The 23,246-nt window shown below is 51.9% G+C and overlaps 1 protein-coding gene across 12 annotated transcripts in view; it reads left to right on the forward strand.

Moving 5' to 3' along the window:
* The window catches only part of Ctnnd1 (catenin (cadherin-associated protein), delta 1), a 47,114-nt gene extending 29,048 nt beyond the window's left edge, over window positions 1–18,066 (forward strand). For 7 of the 12 annotated variants that reach the window (XM_013506443.1, XM_013506448.1, XM_005408017.2 and 4 more), the window contains 17 exons: window positions 344–496; window positions 775–1,310; window positions 4,413–4,876; window positions 6,049–6,232; window positions 6,789–6,906; window positions 7,465–7,618; window positions 7,999–8,016; window positions 8,422–8,490; window positions 9,185–9,312; window positions 9,407–9,557; window positions 10,123–10,315; window positions 10,915–11,029; window positions 11,496–11,583; window positions 14,429–14,491; window positions 15,188–15,288; window positions 15,657–15,743; window positions 16,021–18,066. In XM_013506443.1, coding sequence (XP_013361897.1) covers window positions 344–496; window positions 775–1,310; window positions 4,413–4,876; window positions 6,049–6,232; window positions 6,789–6,906; window positions 7,465–7,618; window positions 7,999–8,016; window positions 8,422–8,490; window positions 9,185–9,312; window positions 9,407–9,557; window positions 10,123–10,315; window positions 10,915–11,029; window positions 11,496–11,583; window positions 14,429–14,491; window positions 15,188–15,288; window positions 15,657–15,743; window positions 16,021–16,032 — 2,634 coding nt within the window. In that variant the 3' untranslated portion in view covers window positions 16,033–18,066. The remainder of the gene's footprint in view (window positions 1–343; window positions 497–774; window positions 1,311–4,412; window positions 4,877–6,048; window positions 6,233–6,788; window positions 6,907–7,464; window positions 7,619–7,998; window positions 8,017–8,421; window positions 8,491–9,184; window positions 9,313–9,406; window positions 9,558–10,122; window positions 10,316–10,914; window positions 11,030–11,495; window positions 11,584–14,428; window positions 14,492–15,187; window positions 15,289–15,656; window positions 15,744–16,020) is intronic. The other 5 variants (XM_013506447.1, XM_005408012.2, XM_013506450.1 and 2 more) reach the window with 5 other exon arrangements.
* The last annotated feature ends 5,180 nt before the right edge of the window (window positions 18,067–23,246 follow it).

Below are 23,246 nucleotides of genomic sequence, written 5' to 3' on the forward strand. Positions count from 1 at the left end.
AGCCAGCACGTCCTCTAAAAATCTGAGTCTGAGCTGGGTGTGGTGCCCGAGCCTGTAATCCCAGCTCCTGGGAGCCTCACAAGGGGGAGGATCACAAGTTCAAACCCAGCAGGGGCAGCGCTTAGCAAGGGGTAACCTAGCAAGTGAGCAAGACCCTGTCTCAAAAAGTAAAACAGAGGCGGCTCAGCGCGCAGGCCCATGCTGCCCCAAAGAAAGCATGTGTGCAGAGCCCTGTGGACAAGGTCAGAAACCCTGCCTGACCCGGGGCGCTGTGCTTTGGGGAGGAGGGCTTGTTTGTCCACGGGCTCAGTGGTGCTGTCGCGCTTGCTGTCTCTTCTGCTAGGATCACAGTCACCTTCTGTACGGCACCATCCCCAGGATGCAGGAGCCCGGGCAGATCGTGGAGACCTACACGGAGGAGGACCCCGAGGGAGCCATGTCGGTGGTCTCTGTGGAGACCTCTGACGACGGGACCACGCGCCGCACGGAGACCATGGTGAGCCAGGGCCTGCGAGCTCCGGCAAGGCCGCTGGCTTGAGAGGAGGCCGGAGCGCCCTTCTCCAGGCTGACCTCCTGCGGACAGTGACGTGGCCCGGTGGTGGGAGGAGACGCTGGCTCAGGGTCTGTAGCAGTTTCCTTGCTGGGTGACTTGTGTGTCAGGTTCACTGTTACCCGACAGTCTGGGAGAGGAGCCGAGACCAGGCGCTTGTCTGGAAGCTGAGTGGTCCTCACCAGCTTCCTGTGGTGGTCTGTTAACCGGTCCTCTTTCCCTAGGTGAAGAAAGTAGTCAAGACTGTGACAACAAGGACAGTACAGCCAGTCCCTGTGGGACCAGATGGGCTGCCTGTGGATGCCTCGTCGGTTTCTAACAACTACATCCAGACTCTGGGCCGCGACTTCCGCAAGAACGGCAACGGGGGGCCGGGTCCCTATGTGGGGCAGGCGGGCACTGCTACCCTCCCTCGGAACTTCCACTACCCTCCTGATGGGTACAGCTGCCACTACGAAGACGGCTATCCAGGTGGCCCTGACAGCTACGGCAGTCTGTCCCGGGTGACCCGCATTGAGGAGCGCTACCGGCCCAGCATGGAGGGCTACCGGGCGCCCAGTAGGCAGGACGTCTACGGGCCCCAGCCCCAGGTGCGGGTGGGTGGAAGCAGTGTGGACCTGCACCGCTTCCACCCTGAGCCCTATGGGCTGGAGGACGACCAGCGCAGCATGGGCTATGACGACCTGGACTACGGCATGATGTCGGACTACGGCACTGCCCGCCGCACTGGGACGCCCTCCGACCCTCGCCGCCGCCTCCGGTGAGTGAGAAGGGTCTTGCCTGGACAGCCGGCTGGCTCTTCCTTCTGGGAGCTCTGTGGGATTGGAGACCCTGATGCTCCCTCCCTCCCTCCCTCCCTCCCTCTGCCTTAGGTCCCCCAGCGAGAGGCTGCCCTGATCTCACACTCTGAGAGCCCCACTGTAACTGCAGGAAGGGACCCCGTAGCGGGTCCCGTCTTGACTGTGCACTTTGCTTCCTGCCGTCGTGTCTGTGATTCTGGCTCAGACCTAGCCCCTTTGGGGGGCCTGAAGCCCTGGCACACTCACTACCTTGTCCTGGGGTCTCCTCAGCTTCTGGTTTGCTGACAGCTGGGAGTGTTAGTCTTTCAGAGTAGAAGAGTCAGCCAGGGTGCAGTTAAGACCCCTGCCCCACTCCACCCTGTTAGTGTTAATACAACCTTGACCTCATGAGGGCGTGCTGTGCCCTAAAGGAAGGGGTGGCAACCTTGGGCCTGAGCAGCGCTGGAGGTCACCAGGCCGCGGCCTGCTCTGACTTGACCTGTCCCTGGGCAGTCTGGTGGCGTGGCAATGGAGTGATGTTTGGCCTCGGAAAATTGCCTTGTTGCCCTGAGGAAAGACTTCTCGTGAGACTGGCAGACCTTTTCCCAGGACATGCCCAAGGCTCTGTAAGCTGTGTAGCATCATCATTTTTGTCTCACGTTCTTTGATTTTTCGTGTTGCTTTTTTTTTGAGGTAGGATTTCACTATGTAGCTCATGCTGACCTTGAATGCTATGTATTCCAGGCGATGCTCGTACCTCAGCCTCCTGAGTGCTGGGGTTATAGGCCTGCACCACCACACCCTGCTCATGTTCATTGTTTTTTAAAACAGCCCGTATCTGAGTGCAGTGGTACATGCCTGTAATCGCAGCTACTTGGGAGCCAGCTTTTATGCTAAATTGCCTGGGCTGACCTTTAACTTGAGTTTTCTTGCCTCAGCCTCCAAGGTAGCTAGGATTATAGGTGTGGGCCTCCACACCCAGCTAAAACCACCTTAAGTGGGAGACTAGTTTTTAATTCTAGGACTGTACAAAAACAGGTTTAGCCCATGGGCTACAAACCAAGCTCCAAATAAATCAGAACATGTTCTCCAGGCAAAGAGAATAAGAAATCGGGAAGATTTACGGCCGTCCCTGGCAGCTGTTGCTGTTGCTCTGTGTGGCCCGTGACCTTGTGAAGCAGATGCCGCGGTGCCTGCTCTCGGTCCCAGCAGTGCTCCCAGCTGGGTGGGGCCGGCGGAGACTCCCCTGCTGGAGCCTTAGTCACTCACCTTTGGGTGTCCTGGTCAGCTGCTGCAGCTGACTCAGTCCTAGAGGCCCTGGCCCCAGCCCAGGCGGGGCTGCCCAGAGACGGAGATCACAGCTGTCTGTGGAGAAGCTGGCCGCCCAGGTGCTGGCCACGCCTTTCCCTGACTTCCTCGTTGGAGCGAGAGAGTGAGCCAGAACCCGGCGGGTGGTGCGGCAGCCTGGCCCCTCTGCCGTCCCGGCCCGATCAGTTGGCTGAGAGGGCTTGGGGCCTGGTTTTTGGGTGGCTTCCAGGGCAGCTCTGGGCTTCGAAACCTGCCTTGACAGGCAGGAACTCGGCTCTTCCTGTGCAGGCCGAGGAGAGCAGCCCACGGTCACACTCAGGCAGGCAGGGTCAGTGGGAACCTGGGGCTTGGGGCGCCCCTGCTGATCGCTGTGTCCCTCCAGTTTGCTTGGTTTTTCTGGGCCGAGCATGGGTTTGTTAAAAAGTCTGGATCCTTGGTTTATACAAGAGGGAACTAGAACAGCTTTCTCTGAGTGACTAAAATTTGATTTTGGTAATTGTTTTTATAATTGCTTAAAATAATAACAAAAGCAACGTATGTTCACCCCGAACTTGAGACTCAGAATACGCCATTCTCATGTCAAGAGCCATTGCTATCATTTTGGTGTGTAGCTTTTGAATTCTTTTTCCTATATAATGCAGACATGCCCCATTTTTCCCCTAGTCCAATTGAAAACTTAGCTCTATACTGCCTCATTTCTGTGCAGTTTTAAAACGGTCTGGGTGGTTTTGATGAAGGGCTTTGTCTCTGAATCACTGTACCTGTGCGCTCTGCGCAGTGCGCCGCTAACCTTGAGCCCCGGTGGCAGTGGGAGTGGTTTTGTGGAACAAACAACGGCTTATTTGGAGAGTTCCACACAATAGATCCCTGCTCCTGTGGGAGTCTCGGATGAGATGAGCTCACTGATAATGGGTCTCTTCCTTCCTAGCGGCTGTGAGTAAGTGATGGTGTGACAGACTCACCCTCTAGCGGTGGTTGTTAGTACTGAGACGGGAAGACTCCTTTGACTTCTCTTTCCTTCAGTTGCTTTGTCTGTGTTCCTAGTGGCCGGTCATCCCAAATGTGATGTTGGTCACCAGGCTTCGTCTCAAGAGTTGGAGCTGTTTAGGAATTGGAGGGTGGAAGGCGTATCTCACACATACTTGTTGAGTAGCACAATAACATTGGGGTGAACTCTGAGAATTATTGTTAAGTTTATGCCCAATTAGTAAGTGCCAAAGCCAGTTCTTCATATGATGTGAGAAGTGCTTTTCTGTATCTCTGTAGCAGTCTTTCTTTTAAAATTTCCAAAGTGGGGTAAGGAGAAGCTTAACTATGAAGTGTGTTCGAGGGTTTTATTCCCCCAGCTGTTTCCTGTATAGAAATGCCTCACTTCCTGTTTAGCTAAAGACCTATAAGAATTGTTCTCAGGCTTTGTTCGCTGACTTCTGTCACGTTGAGTCAGTTTCTTTGGTTAACTCTGTCTGAGGATTTGTTTTAATCTCTATCCAGAGAAGTTAGTAGCTGTCTGGTATCATTTAAATAAATGCCAAGGAATCAGGATTTAGTATTTTTTTTGTGGTTAGGTTTTCCAAATGTTACTTTCAGAGCCAGCAAAATTCACTGGGAAAAAGTCATTTTAATCTAATTGTTGGTGCCTTTGTGATGATTGGAATTGATCAGTGTGTCGATCTCTGTGCTAGGATTGGATTATCCTGCGGATGAGGGTTCAGACTAGTGCCCAGGAAGCTAGACCTAACTACTGCTGTTCCCTTGGTGTCCCCACAACTTCGCAGGAGCTATGAAGACATGATTGGTGAGGAGGTACCATCAGACCAGTGCTACTGGGCTCCTCTGGCCCAGCACGAGCGAGGAAGCCTGGCGAGCCTGGACAGCCTGCGCAAGGGAGGCCTGCCGCCCCCGAACTGGAGGCAGCCTGAGCTGCCCGAGGTGATCGCCATGCTGGGCTTCCGCCTGGACGCCGTCAAGTCCAATGCGGCTGCGTACCTGCAGCACCTGTGCTACCGCAATGACAAGGTGAAGACCGACGTGCGGAAGCTGAAGGGCATCCCAGTGCTGGTGGGTTTGTTAGACCACCCCAAAAAGGAGGTGCACCTCGGAGCCTGTGGCGCTCTCAAGAATATCTCTTTTGGACGGGACCAAGATAACAAGATTGCCATAAAAAACTGTGATGGTGTTCCTGCCCTTGTGCGGTTGCTGCGAAAAGCTCGAGACATGGACCTGACGGAAGTCATTACTGGTGAGTGCTAGGCCGGAGGAAGCGGTGTGAGGTTGGCCTCAGTCACCCTCAAGTTGAGAAGCAGAGGCATTTTCAGTCCTTTACCTCGTGATCGTAGCTTCTGAACAGGTGGCCGTTGGGTCAGATCCTAAAGAAGTTTGTTTTTCATGGTACTAGGGATAAAGAAGTTTTAAAGAATTGGTTGCTGATGTATAGATTTCAGAAGCTATCGCCTGAAATTTTAGATTCTCGGCTTCTGTTAGGAACATGGAAGAGCTGGTCAGGCCGGTCCTCCCTCTTTGGCAGTGCTTGGTCTGAGCCGAAAGGGGCCCATGCTCTCAGTTCACCGCGACCTCTCACACGTTATCACTAACATGACTGTTAGTGCTGACCAGTTGCAGTCTCAAAGGAAGCTGCCTGTCACCCACGGACGCTGAGGGTCGGTTGCTTTTCCCCACAGTCTGCTCTGCTCTTTCACATGTGTGCATGGCCGTCAAGAGGTTCGAGTTTGCGGTCCTCCCCTCATCCAGAAGGGTGGATTTTTAGATTGTGGGCTGTGATCCAGTAGTGTGAATTGAATATAATTTTGTAGATCACAGACACCACTCTGAGAAAAAGAAAGAAAAAGCAATAGCATGAACCATGGAATCTGAAGCAGGGGCGATCTTTCTCCCCAGAGGACATTTGGCTGTTGGAGACATACTGGGTGGGTTGTCACACCTGGAGGGGAAGAGAATGTTATTGGCACCCCTGCATGAAGGCAGGGACAGTAACACCCACTCCACAACGAAGACCCCGTGGCCCCTAGTGGCAGTGGTGCTGAGGTGGAGAAGTGGTAGATGGATCGATGAGCATTGCTTGGAGTATCGTGTTGTGACACATCCCTTCATGCTTTGTGTGTGTGTGTGTGTGTGTGTGTGTGTGTGTGTTTTGAGCTACAGTGTAAAATGCATTTCTTACCATGGGTCATAAACTAAAGCTTGAGTGTCACTACAAGGTGCTGGGTCACTCTGGAAAACTGAGAAGCAGTGAAGTAGGGCAGTGGTGGCGAACCCGTGGCATGCATCCTGCAGTGGGCTGTTTGTGATCACTGAAGGTTCCGGAAGGTTTGCTATCACTAGAATGGAGGATTCTCTGACATTCTTCAAGGGCTCTCGGGTGCTAGAGCACTGTCTGACCGTTGTCTCCGCCAGGAACCCTGTGGAACCTCTCGTCCCATGACTCTATCAAGATGGAGATCGTGGACCATGCCCTGCACGCCCTGACGGATGAAGTGATCATCCCGCATTCCGGCTGGGAGAGGGAGCCGAGTGAGGACTGTAAGCCTCGCCACATCGAGTGGGAGTCAGTGCTCACCAACACTGCTGGCTGCCTCAGGTAACGCTAGGGGCTTTGAAGACGGACCCAGCCTCTTACAGTAGTTCGGGTGCTTTAGCCTGTTGTCCACTCGCGCTTGTTCTTGTGTGGCGTGCTGCAGCTCCAGCCTGTCCACCTGGGCTGCTGCTTCTCCGTGTGCACTGCACAGACCTGCCCTGTGGGTTTGTGCCTGTCCCCCGTATGTCCTCCTCGCCTTGATGACCCCGACTTTGTCCATCTCATTTGGTACACCTGTGGAGAGCTGACACGTGTGAGGAGGTTCTGGGCTGGTGTGTGTCTGTCCTCAGTTACCCACGTTTCAGCTGGACACTGCCCTGTTCCGAATCTGTACTCCACTCAAGAAGCATCTCTTCTGTCTTGAGTCACTGCTTTTGGCCTGCGGGGTTCTGGAGGTTGGGACTGTGAGTCCTCCTCTCAGCTGCAGTGCCTTGCTCATAGAAGATAGTGGTTACTCATTACAGTGAGTAGCAGAGGCATCGAGGAGGCTTGTAGATGTTGCGGGGTGGTTGGGGGGACTTCTGGACGCGGGTCATTGTAAGCCTCGCCTGTTTTCCAGGAACGTAAGTTCCGAGAGGAGTGAAGCCCGCCGGAAGCTTCGGGAATGTGATGGCCTAGTTGATGCCCTCATTTTCATTGTTCAGGCTGAGATTGGGCAGAAGGATTCAGACAGCAAGGTGAGTTACTGTGTCTGGGTGCGGATGACCTACCACCTCACATTCTCACCTCTCCGTGAAACACCTAGACGAGCACCTTCCTGGGTGTCCAGCCTAGAAGAACATTATATTACATTACAGCTACTTGCCCGTCTTTCAAGACTGTATTCTTTAAGTAGGAAAAACAAAACCCGAGTTTTTGTCACATATCAGATAGTGGTAGAAGCCATTAAATCTATACGTTGGCCTTCCATTGGCCTGAGGGTACAAGGGTGTTGACAAGCCAGGGGCACGGAAGAGGCATTCTGAGAGAGGGTGGACTTGGGTTTGCTTTGTCTTTTTGAGACAGGGTCTCACTAGGTAGTTCAGATTGGCCTTGAGTTCACTGGAGCCCAGGCTGGCCTCGAACTGCCAGTGGTTCTGCCTCCGCCTCCTGAGTGCTGGCACTGCAGGTGTGCACCACCACACCTCGCTTTGAGGATGGGTGTTCCAATGCCTGAATCGTGGACACTTGTCCGCATTGGGAGATGGCCGTAGACGCTCTCTTCTCTCACTGGGCCTTTGTCTTGCGCCCCTCAGCTCGTGGAGAACTGCGTCTGCCTCCTGCGGAACTTATCCTACCAAGTTCACCGGGAGATCCCACAGGCCGAGCGCTACCAGGAGGCCCCTCCCGCTGTTGCCAACAACGCCGGACCCCACGCGGCCAGCTGCTTCGGCGCCAAGAAGGGCAAAGGTGAGTGTTACTCCTCAGCCCTTCTCTTACCCGTGGCGCGGGAGAGGAGGGGGCGCGGCTCTGGGTGCAGGGTCTTTGCCGACATCACCACGTCTGCCCGGGCCTGCTGCCGTGCGGCCGCTTCCCCTGCTCTCTGCTTTGGTTGTGGTGGCGGTGGCAGCGGCGGCAGTGGCAGCTGGTGGTGTTGGTGACCGGGTGCAGAAGGACAGCAGCTCAGTGGCTCTGGGGCCTTCTTCCCCATTCCTCCTGCGTGTCTCCGCGTTCTGTTCTTCCCTGTGCTCTCCTGCTTGTTTGCCCATGATCCCGTTGACACCTTTCTCCTGCATTTCTCTTCCTTTATTTCTCTGCTCCGCTTTCCGCTTTGGGTGACGCACGGGAAGATGAGTGGTTCTCCAGAGGTGAGTGGACTCTTAAGGTGCTTGTCTGTGTGTCGTTTGCACGTTTTGGTTTTAGCGCCCCCAGCATTTCCTTGCCTAACCCTCCCCTGTGCTGCATGTAGGAACTCTGCTTCGGAGGGCCACTGAAACAAGCTGGCTCTTCCGAGCTCCTGCTCATGGCATGTTATTTCTGGGCGGCGTTCCCTGTCACCAGGACTCAGGTCCACAGCACCGGTGGTTGCCCTTGTTTCCTGCCTGCTGCCTGCTTCTGTCCTTATTCCGCATAGCCTCTGCTGGGACGGGGGCGGGGGTCCTTTTGTTCTTTTGATGGATCTGTGGTCTGAAGAGTCTAAAGTATGACAGTGGCCAGATGAAATCTTTCTAACTCTCTCCCTCTTCTCCTCCCTCCTCCCCACATTTCTGCAGGGAAGAAACCCACAGAGGATCCAGCGAATGATACAGTGGACTTCCCTAAAAGAACCAGTCCTGCTCGAGGTAAGTTGTTTTTTTCTTTTCCTTCTCCAGAGCTCTCATAAACATAGTATTGGTGTTTGATGGCTTAACAGCACACTTTCTGCCGCCTGCTTGCTGTCCTCTCCTCTGACTTAGGGGTTTGAGGCGATGACCATCGCGTTGGGGAACAGCAGGGTTACAACAGGAGCTTGCAGGGACTGCTTGTGGGCCAGAGCAGAAAAGTAGTTCTGGGGACTGGAAGCCTCTTTGTCATAGATTGACTCTTTGTGCTCACTGTATATTAATGAATGTAAAGTGTACAGCTCACAGCTCTCCAAGGACATAACACATTTAAATGTTGTGAAGTCTGTGATGGTCCTTTTTACTTACTCCTCATAAAGGTTGGGAGGATGACTGGCCTACGTTAGAACTGATTTATTGGAGGTGAGGAGTTTTTAATCCCTGGTCCGTGAGCTCAGTGTTCATGGTGCAGTGAGGCAGAGGAAGCTATAGGGGAAGCGAGTCCAGGGCAGGGAGGGCGCCCTGAGAGTGACGAGCTGGTGCCTGTTCATGACCAGCTCGTTCTCTCTAAACCTGAGTGTGCATGGGGTTGTGGAGCCCAGTGGTACAGGGGAGTAAGTGCGTCAGCCGAGAGTCCGAAGGCTGGACGCCTGCCAGCCAGAGCCGGGGTCGTCGAGATCGGTGAGTCCTGTTTTCTTGTCCTTCCCCGGTGCAGGCTATGAGCTCCTGTTTCAGCCAGAGGTGGTCCGGATATACATCTCACTCCTCAAGGAAAGCAAGACTCCTGCCATCCTGGAAGCCTCCGCTGGAGCCATTCAGAACTTATGTGCCGGGCGCTGGACAGTGAGTCCCTTTCAGAAGGTGGATCTGGATTTGGGGGCACTTTGGTGATTGGCTCGCTGTTTGTAATCTTTCACCGTCTGTGTGCTCTTTCTAGTATGGCCGATACATCCGCTCTGCCCTGCGTCAGGAGAAGGCGCTCTCGGCCATCGCTGATCTCCTGACCAATGAGCACGAGCGCGTGGTGAAAGCGGCCTCCGGAGCGCTAAGGAATCTGGCTGTGGACGCTCGTAACAAAGAGCTCATCGGTAAGGAGCCGAGCACCGGCCTCGCCTTGCAGGTGGCATGGTGCGCACCATGCAGCAGGGGTGCAGTGAGTCCTGGCCGAGATTGCCAGGGGAAGGAGCCCAGCACTCCAGGGCCACCCTAGGGGTGGCGCAGTTCTCAGGACTGAGGAAGCAGACCAGGAGTCCCTGGTACTGGAACACCCATGTTGCTACTAGGCATTGTTCTGCACTTCATGTTTTCATTTGATCCCCACCGCTTTACGGAGGGCTCTTTTGTTTGTAATAGGATAGGGAAGCTGAAGGTCACAGACGTTAATGTCGCTGGTTAGTGGCAGAGCCCGTGTTGTTGCTTTCTAAAAATCCCTAATGACAGTTGTACTGCGTAACTGCAGTAGTGAGCACCGTCTCCGTGGACAGTGGGTCCATAGCTGTGCCCTGTCCTCTGCCTGAGGCGGTGTCTGACAGCCCTGTGGGCTGCGGGAGTGACTCAGGATGGTGCCTGTGTGTGGCCTGGTGGCCGCAAAGCGCCATGTGCGGCTCCTCACGCCTGGCCCTGGCTTGTGTTCCTTCTGCCTCGCTGCTGCAGGTAAACATGCTATTCCTAATCTGGTGAAGAACCTGCCAGGGGGCCAGCAGAGCTCCTCCTGGAATTTCTCTGAGGACACTGTCGTCTCTATTTTGAACACCATCAATGAAGTTATTGCCGAGAACTTGGAGGCTGCCAAAAAGCTTCGTGAGACACAGGGCATTGAGAAGCTGGTGTTGATCAACAAATCAGGGTGAGCTCACACTTGGCATCACAGCGTGGTGGTGGGGGGATTGTAGAAAGATGGGGGCTCCTGGGAAGGAGCGTTCCTCCTTGGCTTTCTAGGATTGTTTCCCCTTGTTTACACGTGGGATAGTGTGACGAGGTGTTGCTCTATTTTGTCCTAAGGCCCATGAATTGATAATCGGCTTTTCTTTTGTGGTACTGAGAATTGAACCTACGGCTGAGCTGAGCTACATCTCCAGACTTTTTTTTTTGAGACCAGGTCTGTAGTGCAGGCTGGCCTTGAACTCACATATGTAGGCCAAACTCAACAGCGATTCTCCTGCCTCAGCCTCCCAAGTTCTGGGCTTACAGGCATGCGCCACCATGCCCAGCTTCTAGGCTGTTTCTTTAAACTTTTATTTTGAGACAGGGTCTTATTAAGGTGTGCAGGCTGCTGTCACATTTGCAGTGCTTCTGCCTCCACCTCCTGAGCAGCTGTGATAACAAGCAGGTGCCCCCACACCTAGCCAGTGTTCTGAGAGGGTGTCCAAGCTGGTGGTTTGGGCCGGCGGTAAGCTGCTTTTCTGGTCTTGCATCCACGTCATGTGGTGGTACTTTCCTTCAAAGGAATCGCTCAGAAAAAGAAGTCCGAGCAGCAGCGCTGGTACTGCAGACCATCTGGGGATACAAGGAGCTGAGGAAGCCGCTGGAGAAAGAAGGGTGGAAAAAGTCAGACTTTCAGGTATGGGCATGCTGGGCACAAGGCGTGACCGTTGTTAGCTCTTCTGTATCACCTGGGATGAGGCTGCTGTCTTCGGCTCCTCCTGTTCTCCAGTTAAGTAACTGTCGTCTTGAGCTGCTGCTGCTGAGCCGGCCCTCCTGCCTCCCTGTGTGCTGCCCAGGAGAGGCAGAGGCCTGGGGCTTCTCTCACACCTGCCTGGCCTTGGAGGGTTGACCGGTCCTGAGACTGCCTCCCCGAGGGCGCGCACCCTTGAACTCAGGCCTGCTGTTTCCCTGGGCTGTGTGCTCCGTGCTCAAGCGCTGCCTCTTGCCAAGATGGGTGTTGGGGAGGTGGAACCCAGGGCCGCTGCTGGGGACTCGGGTCTGGGCGAGATGAGAGGGCCTCTGAAGGAGGCGGCACAGAGAGGGGGAGGCAGGTCCGAGGTCGTGCCTGAGGCTGTGTGCCGTGCGCCTGTGTCTGCCTCCAGGTGAACCTCAACAGTGCCCCGCGGAGCCAGAGCAGCCACTCCTATGATGACACCACGCTGCCCCTCATCGACCGCAGCCAGAAGCTAGGTATGGCGTCTGGGCCGCGCTGTCTCCTCGCGGCCGCTGCTGGGGCTCTGCTGGGCTGGGAAGTGAGAAACAGGTGCTTGTGTTTGCTCCTGAGTGAGCGAGTCTGCTCAGGTGGGGGGTGTTCGAATGTTAGAAACCGGAACAGGAAATTAGCCTGCATGAGACTCCTCTGCTGGAGAGTGAGCCATAGCTTCTCTTTTTTTTCCTTTTTAAATTTCTGTAGAATACCAAGTAATGTCTACGTACTGTTAAAATGAGAAAATACAGACAACTAGAAAAATAACAAAATCAGTTATTTCTAATACCCAGTGTTAACTACTAAACTTTTGAAACCTTTTGCCGTGTGAACAAACATATTTCTCCAAGAAATGAGTTTTTCCTTTTCTCACTGGATGTGTGCCATGGCCCTCGGATCTCAGGGACGGTGGTGCTGAGTCCAGGCCCTAAGCCCAGTGAGCCTGTGTGGCCTGCTCGCCACGGCCCTGAGCTAAGCAGAGCCCAGCCTTGCTGGAGGGTGGGCTCCGTGGAGCTGCTGCGTTAGTGCTGTTCACGTTTCCCCCTGCGTGGTGAGGGAGAGGAGAGGCTCTCCCTCCTGGCTTCCACACAGCCAGTGCTGAGGGAGAGGAGAGGCTCCTCCGGCGCTTGTGCTGCACCCGGAAGCAGCACAGTTGTTGTGCTGTTGCTGGAGTGCTGGTTAGACTTGCCGCCTGTTTATGCAGTACCATTCTACTTGAAAAAAGTGACTAGAAGAGAAACTGTCAGTATTTACACCGGGTATTTCGCTGGCATTTGCTCAAAAATGTATTCAGGAGCTGGGCAAGGTGACATGTGCCTTTAATCCCAGCACTCTGGGAGGCTGAGGCAGGAGGATCACAATTTGAGCCCATGCTCAGAAACTTACCAATTTAGTGAGACCCCGTCTAAAACAGGGCTGGGATGTAGCTTAGTGTGAAGGCCCTGGGTTTAATCCCAAGTGATGCAAAAAATTGAAATAATAAACTAGCACCTGAGTGCAATAAAAAAAAAAAATGCAGTGAGCTTGTTGCTTTGAGCAAAAAAACTGAAGTATTTTCTGCCTCAGCTTTGAAGTGAAAATCAAAATCTTGAAAATTTGAATCTATCTCTGTGAGTCTGCTAACTTCCCAGTACTTAAGAGTTTCTAATCAAATCAGCGGTGACATTAGTGAATGTAATTTTTAAGTGCAAAATGTGTGAAATGAAATGTGTTAATATCTAGAATATCCACATACTTTTGTGAACTAGATTTTTGTTCATTTTCTTTCGTGGTGTTTTTTATTTTACTTTGTTTTTTTATAAGATGTGGACTTGCTATGTAGTTCAGGCTGACCTTGAATTCACTGTGGAGTCCAGGCTGGCCTCAGACTCATGGTGACTTTTTCTGCCTAAAACTCCCAAGTGCTGGGGTTACAGACAATGTACCACCAGGCCTGACCCTTGTGTTTTATTTTTGAGACAGGGTTTTGCTGTGTAGTTCACGCTGGCTTTATAATCGCAGTGATCCTGGGCATGGTGCTATATTGCTGTTGATCAGTATCACGATACGTCAGAATCATGCTTGGGTAATTGGTCCATTGTAAATGCAAGACAGACCAGTGGATTTTTAATTTAACAGGGTACAAAGAGGTTGTTTGGTTTCGTATTTCACGTTGCTGCTAACCTTTAAGAACCTTTAAGCTTTGGAGACAGTGTGGTGGTACAGGCCTGTGATCCCAGCACTGAGGGAGACGGAGTCAGGAGGATCACAATTCTGAAGCTGCCCTAGGCAATTTAGCAAGATCTTGTCTGGAAATCACAAAATTAAAAGGTTTAGGGGATATAGCATAGTGTGAAGACCTGGGTTTAATCATTCAGTACTGCAAAAAAAAGAAAAAGAACTTCTAGGATTGAGAATGTAGCTCAGTGGTAATGCTGGTGTAGTGTGAGGCAGGCCCTGTATTGATCCCTGGCACCACCGAAAGGGTGGGGAGGGAATGACTGTTTGTTGAGTATTTGTATACTATCAGAGAGTGTCCACGGTTACCTGAAAGGCTGTTCATACTCACCTTTTCTGAACTTTTTATCTCCTTGAGGCTGGATTTTCATTGTTCATCAAGCAAAGTAATGTATCACAACAGATTGAAGGCCGAGACAGATGTGAGGATCCAGCTTGCTTTGATTTAGCCAAAGTTTCAAGCTGTATTCGAAATTGTGCACAATGTTTTGTATTAAAAATATTATTTACAGTCTAGATGTGGTGGTACACACCTGTGATTCTGGGACTTAGGAGGCTGAGGCAGGAGGATCACAATGAGTTCTAGGCAGTGAGACCCTGTCTTATTAACAAGCAACAAAAGCAAAGACAGAACCAAAAAATGACATGTAGTAAATTTATTTTATTTTTTAAGTGAAACAGACATTTACAGTTTCTCAGTACAGTAAATACTAATATATACGACTCACCAGTGAAAGCTCTTTGATCCTCACAATTGTATTTTTCAGTGCAGCGTTCGGGATTGCACCTGAGGCCTCACCCATGTTAGGGGAATGCTCTGTTGCTAAGCTACATCCTCAGCCCAGCTCCTCACTCTTTTTTAAGACTGAAAAGAGGCCTTGAGACCAAGCAGTTGGAAAAGCTGCTGGTCTGAGTTGCTTGTCTGTGGGAAGGGATCGCGCCGTGCGCTGGGCTTCGTTACCCCTGTGGAGTGGTGCTTGGTGCCCGGCGCATTGTGGGTGCTCAGTGAAAGCCTGCGTGCAGAAAGGGCAGGACACACCCGAGAGCAATTGCTGATGTGTAGAGATTCTCAAGAGCTGGTTTTGACCTGGATAACTTTCTGACTTCATGTAGATAAGAAACCTGACCGGGAAGAAATTCAAATGAGCAATATGGGATCAAACACAAAATCAATAGGTAGGTAATGAGCTCCCGCCTGAGGATGTGGACTGGCACCTCCCTGGATGAGAGACCTGCTCCGCTTGCCAGTGTTCTCCTGACACCCTCCCCATCTGCCACCCTGCAAGCGCCCTCACACCATCCCACCGGGAAGGGTGTGAGGTGGTCTGTGTACTTCCTGCGCGTCCTCAGAAGCTCTCAGAAAACCTCCCTGCCTCCCCGTCACTGCAGAGTCACGCCGGTGTCCCTGAACGCAGCCCACCACGGTCTGAGCCATCCTCTCCCCTCTGTCTTCTGCAAGCACTCTCTGCCTTCCTGGTCTACTTGCTGTCCTGTCTTCTTCTTCTTCTTTTTGGACTGTCCTTCCCATTTGCTTTGTAAATTTCTCTTCATCCCCAAAGGCTTAACTCAAGCGCTGTTTTCCTTTGTCAGGTCCTTCCCACTGCCGCACACGGCACTCTTCTCTTCATTTCAGTCCCTTAGAGCCTGGCCCCCTCGGGTCAGCCCCCGGGTCACGCGTCAGCCCTGGCTGTTCTTCAGTTATGCTCTCTTCTGCTGTATTCAGGTTCCTTTGAAGCCAGGACCATCAGACTTAATGGCCTTCAGCAGTGCTGGGCAAAGCTCAGTTCCCAACAGAGGTGCCTGCCTCACACTTAGGATGTGGTGCACGCTGGGTATTGGGGGCCGCCATGTGTCCGTGTACTGTGTTCACAGATAACAACTATGCTACACTGAACGAGAGAGACCACAACAGAACACTGGATCGAAGTGGGGACCTGGGCGACCTGGAGCCGCTGAAGGGAACACCCTTGATGGTAAATCTTCTTTGGCTGGGTCTCTTCTGAGGCCTGCATGTCGTGTGAAGTGGGGAAAAAATACAGAGAGAAAGATAGAATCTTTTTCTGGTGGGAGTTTGCAGGAGAAAGCAGGGACTTGGCCTGATGGTGGGATGTCTGCATGGGTCAGGTTGGAGAAGGCAGTCTGTAGGGGTGTTACTGACAAGACTAACACTAACGGATCTGTTCTCACCCATCGCTCTCGCGCCTGCCTGTTGGTGATGTTTTGCCCCTCTTTCACTTTGACCTGGCCGGTTTGAATGCGCACGTTCTGGAGTTTGCCCTAGGCCTGGCACAGCCTCAGGAGGTTCTCCCTGTCCATACTAACCAGCTGCGTGTGTTCACAGCAGGACGAGGGGCAGGAGTCTCTGGAGGAAGAGTTGGATGTGTTGGTTTTGGATGATGAGGGGGACCAGGTGTCTTACCCCTCCATGGTAGGTCCTCCAGCCGCTTCCGGACTGCCCTTGAGGAAGGAGGCACCTGCGCGCCTGCGGTTTGCAATCATGCTCCTCTGATCAGGCTGGAGACTTGGGTCTCAGCTGTGGGCCGGGGTTCTGCTTCTGTGATTGTGATCTCTTGAGAGGCTGGGTACGCAGCTGGTGATCTGCTTCTCCATCGTGTGCTACTTTTCCTCCTTGAGATTTGCCCAAGTGTTTCCCACCCTTTCTTACTCCCCACCCTGCTAACATGCTCTTTCTTGTTTTCCTACAGCAGAAGATTTAGCACCACTATCTCCGCTCCGTCTGGGCTTATAATATAATGTACTTTTATTTTTTGGTGGTGAAATGGACTGATTTTTTCCTTTCTTCGCTGGACTGTTGTGCCAACTGCCAGGCTGCCTCCTGCCCTCACAGCCCCCAGTGGTGGCTGCCTTCATTCCACCGACTCCCGACTTCTCACGGTGAAGTTGAATCGTCCTGCCCACCCCCACTCAGCCTCCGGTTCCTGCCGAGAAACCTGACTGTGGTGTGCGAATCACATGGAGAAACTGCTGCAGATGAGCTTCCGGCCGGCTCTCCGGGAACTCGGCCTTGTGTGGGGGAGAGGGAGGAGTGGGAATCTTCACTGGAAGCCACGGAGCACCGGAAGCTCCGCGCCGTATATGCAATGTCCAGCGATCTGCTACACTGATGGTTCTTAATCAAAATCATTTTTCCTGGTGGGGAAGGGACCTTTTATTTTCTTTTGGAGAATGGGAAGCGTGAGTTCTTCCTTACTCCAGTGGCTAGCTTGCGGCAAGAAGGCTGACAAGTTTGGCACATTCCGCCTGCCGAGGCCGGGGCGTAGCAGAAGGTCCCCTGGCACTAGGATTGGAAACGCTTGCTGCTCTCATCTCCGAGGCAGGGACCGCAAGGACCTACAGACTCAGCTCATCGGTGAGCCTCATGCCAACCCTGGGCCACAGCCTCTGGGCCGCCTCCACCCTGTGATGAGTCCGCTGGCCAGGCCTGGCCGCCTGCAGGAGGCTGTGTGAAGGTGAGGACGTCGAAGAAGACTGGTGGAGAAGGCGCGGAACACGTCTTTCGGGAAGAAGAAGAGCCTCTGGGAGGAGCGGGAAGGGATGTACAAGCAGCGGTCAGTCTGAAACTGGCAGGAAGCTTCCGAGCGGCTTCCCCGACCCCGTTCCCCTCTTCCCGCCCTCACGAGCCTGTCCTCCAGCCTCCTGGATTGGTTGGCACCTGCAGGACTTGATGTACATAACTCCTGTTCCTCCCTTTCAAGGCGGCGATTGCCCCGGCTTTGCCTCCTCTCTGTGCCTTTGGCCTGGGTGCATCTCCTCCCTCCCTCCCATGTGCCTTCCTTTGCCTCTGCAGTCATTTCTCATGATTTTGCAAGTTACTTTGTTGCTTTCTTACCCACTGTTGGCCCTCAACAGCAGGAAGAAGAGGAGAGAGGACTAGAGAACCTCAGGTTCTTTCCCAGGGGCTGGTTAGCTCTGATCTCTGCCATGGCAGGCTCTTCTTGACAGTGCGGGGCTGGGACTTTGTGAAAGTCTCATCTTAATGGGTCTCACAGTGTGGTTGGCAGAGGGGGGAGAGGTGTGGCCCTTACTCCTTTGTCGCCAGTGTTCGCCAACCCTGGGGAAGGGGTCCTAGGGACATGGCGTTCCCGCCCCGCCCCCTCTCGCTCTCATGTGTATTAGCGGGTTGGCCAGAGGAACCAGATGCTATATGGGTTGATAATTTTTCTTTTAACTGTTTTTCTTACTTGCCTTCTACTCCCCTTAATCTGAAAGCTCTGTTCAGTGCAACTGGAATCTTCCCTCCCTCTTCCCTTCCCCTGCATAGTGAGGCTCTGGGGTAGGAGAAATGTGCACAGCCCTCCAGCGCCTCCCCAGGCACTGCGACTCCTCCTTCACCTTCCCTCCCACCTCTTCCCACTCTGCCCACCTTTCCTGGCCAGAAGGAGCCTTTTGCTGCCCGTGACCTCAGAGCTCAGTGCACAGGGGAACTGCCCCAGCTGGCCCTGGCCCCACGCTTAGTTCCTCTCGTCCTCCTCGCTCTTCCTGGTGCTCTCTCTTCTCGGTGCGGTGTGGGTCATAGAATAGCCATGGGCTTTGGGGGACCTGTAGCTGTTTCTGTTTTGCCATTTTCATTTATAAACACTAAACATTCAACTCCAGAGAACCAAAAATCCCACCTTCCCACCGGATACTACTCGGGGCGTGTCTTCTGCCCCATTACATTTGCTCCTTTTCTTTCTCTCAATGCTTTTAAAAAAAATGAGTTTTTATATAAATAAAGTTTTTAAAGTGTGTGTGTGTGGGAGATCTGTGTCATTTCTTCACTTGCAGCTGTGCCTCTTCCCTCCTCCTTCACCCCGCTCCTCGCTGCCTGGTCACGGTTCTTTTTCTTTGCAGAACAGCCAGGAGGCGCTTGCACCAGGGTGGATTTCTTTTGCCCTCCGTCCCACCTCTTATCAGGCAGCTCTCTTTTTAATTTTATAACGAAACATTATTTTTCCTCTGAAGATTGTTAAAAATGAAACGTGGCTGCGGTGGAGCCCTGGGAGCTCCCTGCTGACTCAGAGCTGGGAAGCTGAAGTATAAAGAATTCACAGCTTCCCTAGTCCCTGGGATTCTTACAGCCATTTGACAAAGCTTACATGGAATAAAGCCTTCTGCAGCGCAGGACAGCGCAGGACCCGCTGTTAGACAGAACACAGCAGATTAGAGGACGCCAGCTGCAGCTGCCACTCTGCAGATGGGCGAATGTAGAACTGAAGCCCCGCATAGAGATCACCAGGGTCACGGTATTGCTCCTCAGGCCGTGCGTAGTGGGGTTGTTTATTTGACAGTCCATGCTGCTTGATAGGACAGAAAAGTGGGTCCCACCAAGCACTGTGGGGTGCGTAGCAAATACTCCGGTCAGATTACCAGGGGTTGCCTCTCCTCAGATGCCAAGGATTAAGATTTATGGGGAGAGACTTATTTTTTGGGCACCCTTATGTCCTGTCATATGACTTAGGAACCTCCAGAGGATTTCTGTAAGATGCTTTCTGTAGGCCCACATCTTTAAAGTAGCTGCTCCTGACGGTTGTGGTGTTTCATGTTCTGAAGTAAGATGTAGGTTTGAAAACTTCCTTGGGCTGGTGAGACCTGGAAACTCAGCACTGTAGCTGTACCTCTAAAAGCTTGAGTTGTGTCGGTCATTGTGTCTGACATCAGCACAAAGCCAAAAAGCTAGCAGAGTTTATTTTCCAAAGAACTTCGGGAGCCAGTCCCCCTTGAGATTGTTACTACCTGTGTAGAAAAATCTGGCTCTACTGGTCAGTAGCCTTCTGTTTCTCTATTATTCACCGGTACTGAACTAGATACAAACCTTATTCTCTTCTCTTAGCTGTAGATTGGCCCATTTGTTTTATCTCCTTCAGTAAATATGCTAGATGTTGCTGTGGAGGTCAAGTTTAGTTTAGACAATGAAGCAGATGGGTCCTTTCTCGTAGATTGCAGTCAGTGAGAATCTTACGTGGCTAAGATCTGTGATCTTTTTAACATATTTCTGTGCCCTCTCGAATGAGTTAAGCAGAATGGTTTAAAATTTCTGTATATCCAGTTTCTTGGTGCTGATTTGGTAATGCCTTTTTTTTGTGTGTGTGTATGTGTGTGGGGAATAGAACTCAGGACCTTCTACTTGCCAAGCAGGCGCTGTGCCGCTGAGCTAGATCCCCGGCCCCTGGTGATGCTTTTGAAGCCTCTTGTTACCTGTTGCTCACATCGACTTTAGGAATCCTTTGGATTTTGTCAAGATTTCCCATGTACTCACATCCTGTTGGGCCTGACCTTTCCCGGAAGTGCTTAAGGGTGCTGGCTAGGCACTCGTGTGGCAGCAGCAAGATGGTTTTTTGAGTGTTTGTGAGACAGCTGTAGTGAGTCTTGCTGTGACCTCCCTTGGTCACCTGTTCGTTCTTACTGAACTGTTACTTTGCGCTAGAAGCGTTTCACCCAGGAAGAACCGAGGACCAGGCTTCCGTCATTCTCGTTTTGTCCATTTTAATATCTGATGTACAGGCTCGTGGTACTTCACCGTAGATGGAGTTAGCAGCTAGACCTAGCTTTGCAGGTGTGAGACAGTGTAAAGGGATCACCTGGGCTGTTCGTTGGAACTGCGGATTCCAAGGGCTGGGGTGGCGCTGGAGTAACGCCTTGGGTTCCATCCCCCACGCCACGCGGGTTCCTGTGTTCCCTTTCAGAAATCCAGTCAGTAGGAAATGGGGATCCGAAATCTTGAGTCAATTGGGTGTGGTCAGTTCACTACTGAGAGATCAAGTGACTTCAGATGACAGCGTCAAAGGGGAACGAAGACAACTGGCTCCAAGTCCACTGGCAGTGACGCTGGTTCCGGTGGGTGTAGGTGATGTGACCAGTTGAGGTCCACGGAGAAAGCAGCGTGGATGCCAAAGGAACTTCTCGTGCAGTACTGGGTGTACAGGGGAGAGGCTGGGATGTGGCACCCTGCCCGTCACACGATGGCAGTCGTGTCCGGGGGCGGAGGGAAAGCCAGCCCTGTGCACGTGCACTCTGGGCCCGAGAGAACGAATGTCCTGGCTAGAAAGGGCGCCTCACACAGCAGGCAGTGGCCGCACTGTCCAAAGCCAAGGTCGCTACCCCAGAGGACCCACCCACTCAACAAGGTACAACCATGTGCGACAATAGAATGCTAGGAGCAGGTTTGTTTAGCGCAGACTAGTTTCCTGTCCCCTGGCTGGGATGCCTGGGGCGTTAATCCTTCAGCTGTGCCACGCAGTGTATGGGCAGACACGGACCGAGGAAAGCTGCAGGAAGTGGGTAGGGGGACATCCGTGACCTGTCTGGGCCATTCTGGCCTGACTCAGCTGTTCTTTTATGTGGTGGGGAATCACCTGGGCCAGTTCATGGTGAGTAGGGAGTTGGGTTCCTCTCTCGGTGCTGTAACGGACGTCAGCATGTGTTCTGCCCCCTGCCCCCCCCCACGTGAGAGTGCTGCGCTTCCCATCTCTGCCTTGCTGTTGGAAGGCTCTTCCACTTTCACCCAACACGTGGGGTTTCTGTCTGTCCCTATGCCAGTGCTAGTGGACAGAGAGTCTGAACACCAGAAAGCATTTGTGCCCGAGAAGAGCAAAGCTATGGTCAAGTGTCCCTCGCTTCTTAACTGCTTTTTGTCTTTGCCTTTGCCTTGGACTTTTTACAGCTTTTGTTGGAGTCAGGAGCAGAGGAGAGCAGGGTGTGTGTGTGGAGCTCCTCCAGGCTTCTGACTTTGGTGGCATGGTGGATTGCATACTTTGAACGGCCTTTCAACAGAAGTAATCAGGATGCTGAGTAACTAACTATTAAAAAGTTTTAACCATTAGTAAGAAGGCTTGAAAGAAACCCACAGATACTGAAACTAAAGCACATACTGAAATCCTAAACTGCTCAAACCAGCTTTTACTCAAGAGCTGTTGCCCAACTCAGCGGGCCTTAAACTTCTACAGAACAGGGGGAAGATGAAATGGCAAACCTGGTTTCCACACACAGCTGCACACCTCAGAAGAAAGGGCTGGGAATCAACCCCAGTCCACAGACAGTGCCCACGACCTTGGTGTTGGGTGGGAGAGCAGACACACAGCTTTCCCTGAGAACTCCAACTGCAGAACTGGAGTCCGAGTAGGCCCTCGGGAGGGAGATCTCAAACGGAGCTGTTTGTCCTGGCTCCAGATGATTTCCGGAAGCCGGCGGCGTTGCTGAGGACTCGGAAGCAACTCCCATAAACACCCAGGGTGGATCAAAGTTCACAGAGAAAGAAGGTAGCGAGATGGGGAACAAACAGGTAGAAGTCATCCTTCCGTACTTAAACTGTTCGCAGCTGTAACGAAACTAACTTCATTAATGAGCTGAAACAGGCTTGAAAACAAGATTTGAAAAACCCAGAAGATCTAGGACAGGGATGGCAAACCTTTTAGAGACAATTGCCCTAAGCACAACCCAAAATTCATTTATGGAAAAGTGCCAACACTGAAATACTAAGGTCTTAAAAAAAAGAAAAAGAACTCCTACATTAACATCATTTGTCTTAAAAGTAGCGTGTGCCGTAGGTTTGCCACCACTGATCTAGAGGGAAGAGCCTTTGAAATAAAAAGTGGATGGATTAAATAGACACACTGAAAGGATAGCGAATTGGAAGTTCACCACTTACCTAGAATAAGAAAAAGAATAGAAAATAGGAAAGAAATTGAGATGGACAGAGGAGTAAGAATGTGTTTGACTTGGAGCTTGGGAAATGATAATAGGAGGAGGTAGCATTTAAAGAGAATGGCTGAGTTTTCAGTTTGACAAAAGGCTCTAAACCTCAGATTTGGGAAGCTGGAGTCGGGTGGTGGCACACGCTTTAGTCCAAGCTCCCTGTGAAGCTTAACACAGGAGGATCATTCAAGGTGGGCTTGTCTCAAAAAAAGGGCTGGGGATGTAGCTCAGCACTCCCTGAGTTCAGTCCTTGTTACTGACAGACCAAAAAATAAAAAAAAGAAGCCTAGTGGCTCCCAAGCAAAAGCAGCGCATGTAGGGGCATTAAGATAAGATGGGAAGAAGTAAAGTGTGGGGAGTTAGAAAATAATTATCTGCAGACAACAACCATGGTGGATAACTTTTCAGTGTTGACAATGAAAGAAAACAGTGTCTATTGTGTTAGGAAGAACTGCTCCCAAGGAAGCTTGCATTAGGGAAACTGGCTGTGAAGAGAAGGCACCCTTGTAATCCCGGCCCTCAGGGAGCTGAGGCGGGAGGGTTGTGAGTTTGAGGCCAGCCTGGAACATGGCAAGATCCTGTCTCAGAACTGCCTCCCTCCGAAATGGGGGGATTAAGAAAAACGTTCCCAGGAAGCAGTTTCCCTCAGAAGGGAGTCCTGGAGAGGAAGGCAAGTGATCTCACAGGGACAGTCAGAGGCAAGAAGGGGCATGGATCAAAAGCAGTGCACTTTGCATGTTCGCGCGCATGTGGATACAGAACCTGAGACGGAAATGCCATGTGAGTTCAAAGGGTGATCTGAGCACTGTGAGTATCAGTGTTTTATATTTAAAGCCAAAGAACTGATGTAGACTAGTGGAACTGGATAACTATTAACAAGCAGATACAGCCGGGCGTGGTGGTGCACGCCTGTAATCCCAGCACTGGGGAGACTGAGGCAGGAGGGTCATTGGGAGTTTGAGACCAGCCTGGGCTACAAAGTGAGCTCAAGGCCAACCTGAACTACGTAGCGAGAACCTGTCTCAAAGAAAAAAAAAAAAAAAAAAAAAAAAAAAAAAAGAGTGTAACTGGGCAAATTTTACTATAAATTTCTCTTTATACTTTTTACAATACTGTATAATACATTCTTGAGTATTGCAGTCTTACATCAATGAATTTAGGGCTGAAGGTATACCTTGTTAGCCATCAAAGGCCCTGAGTTCCATCCCTGGCACTGAAGAGGAAAAAAAAGTGAAAT

Source organism: Chinchilla lanigera, unplaced genomic scaffold (assembly GCF_000276665.1).
Source record: "Chinchilla lanigera isolate Chin_1 unplaced genomic scaffold, ChiLan1.0 scaffold00110, whole genome shotgun sequence".
Lineage (NCBI taxonomy): Eukaryota > Metazoa > Chordata > Mammalia > Rodentia > Chinchillidae > Chinchilla > Chinchilla lanigera.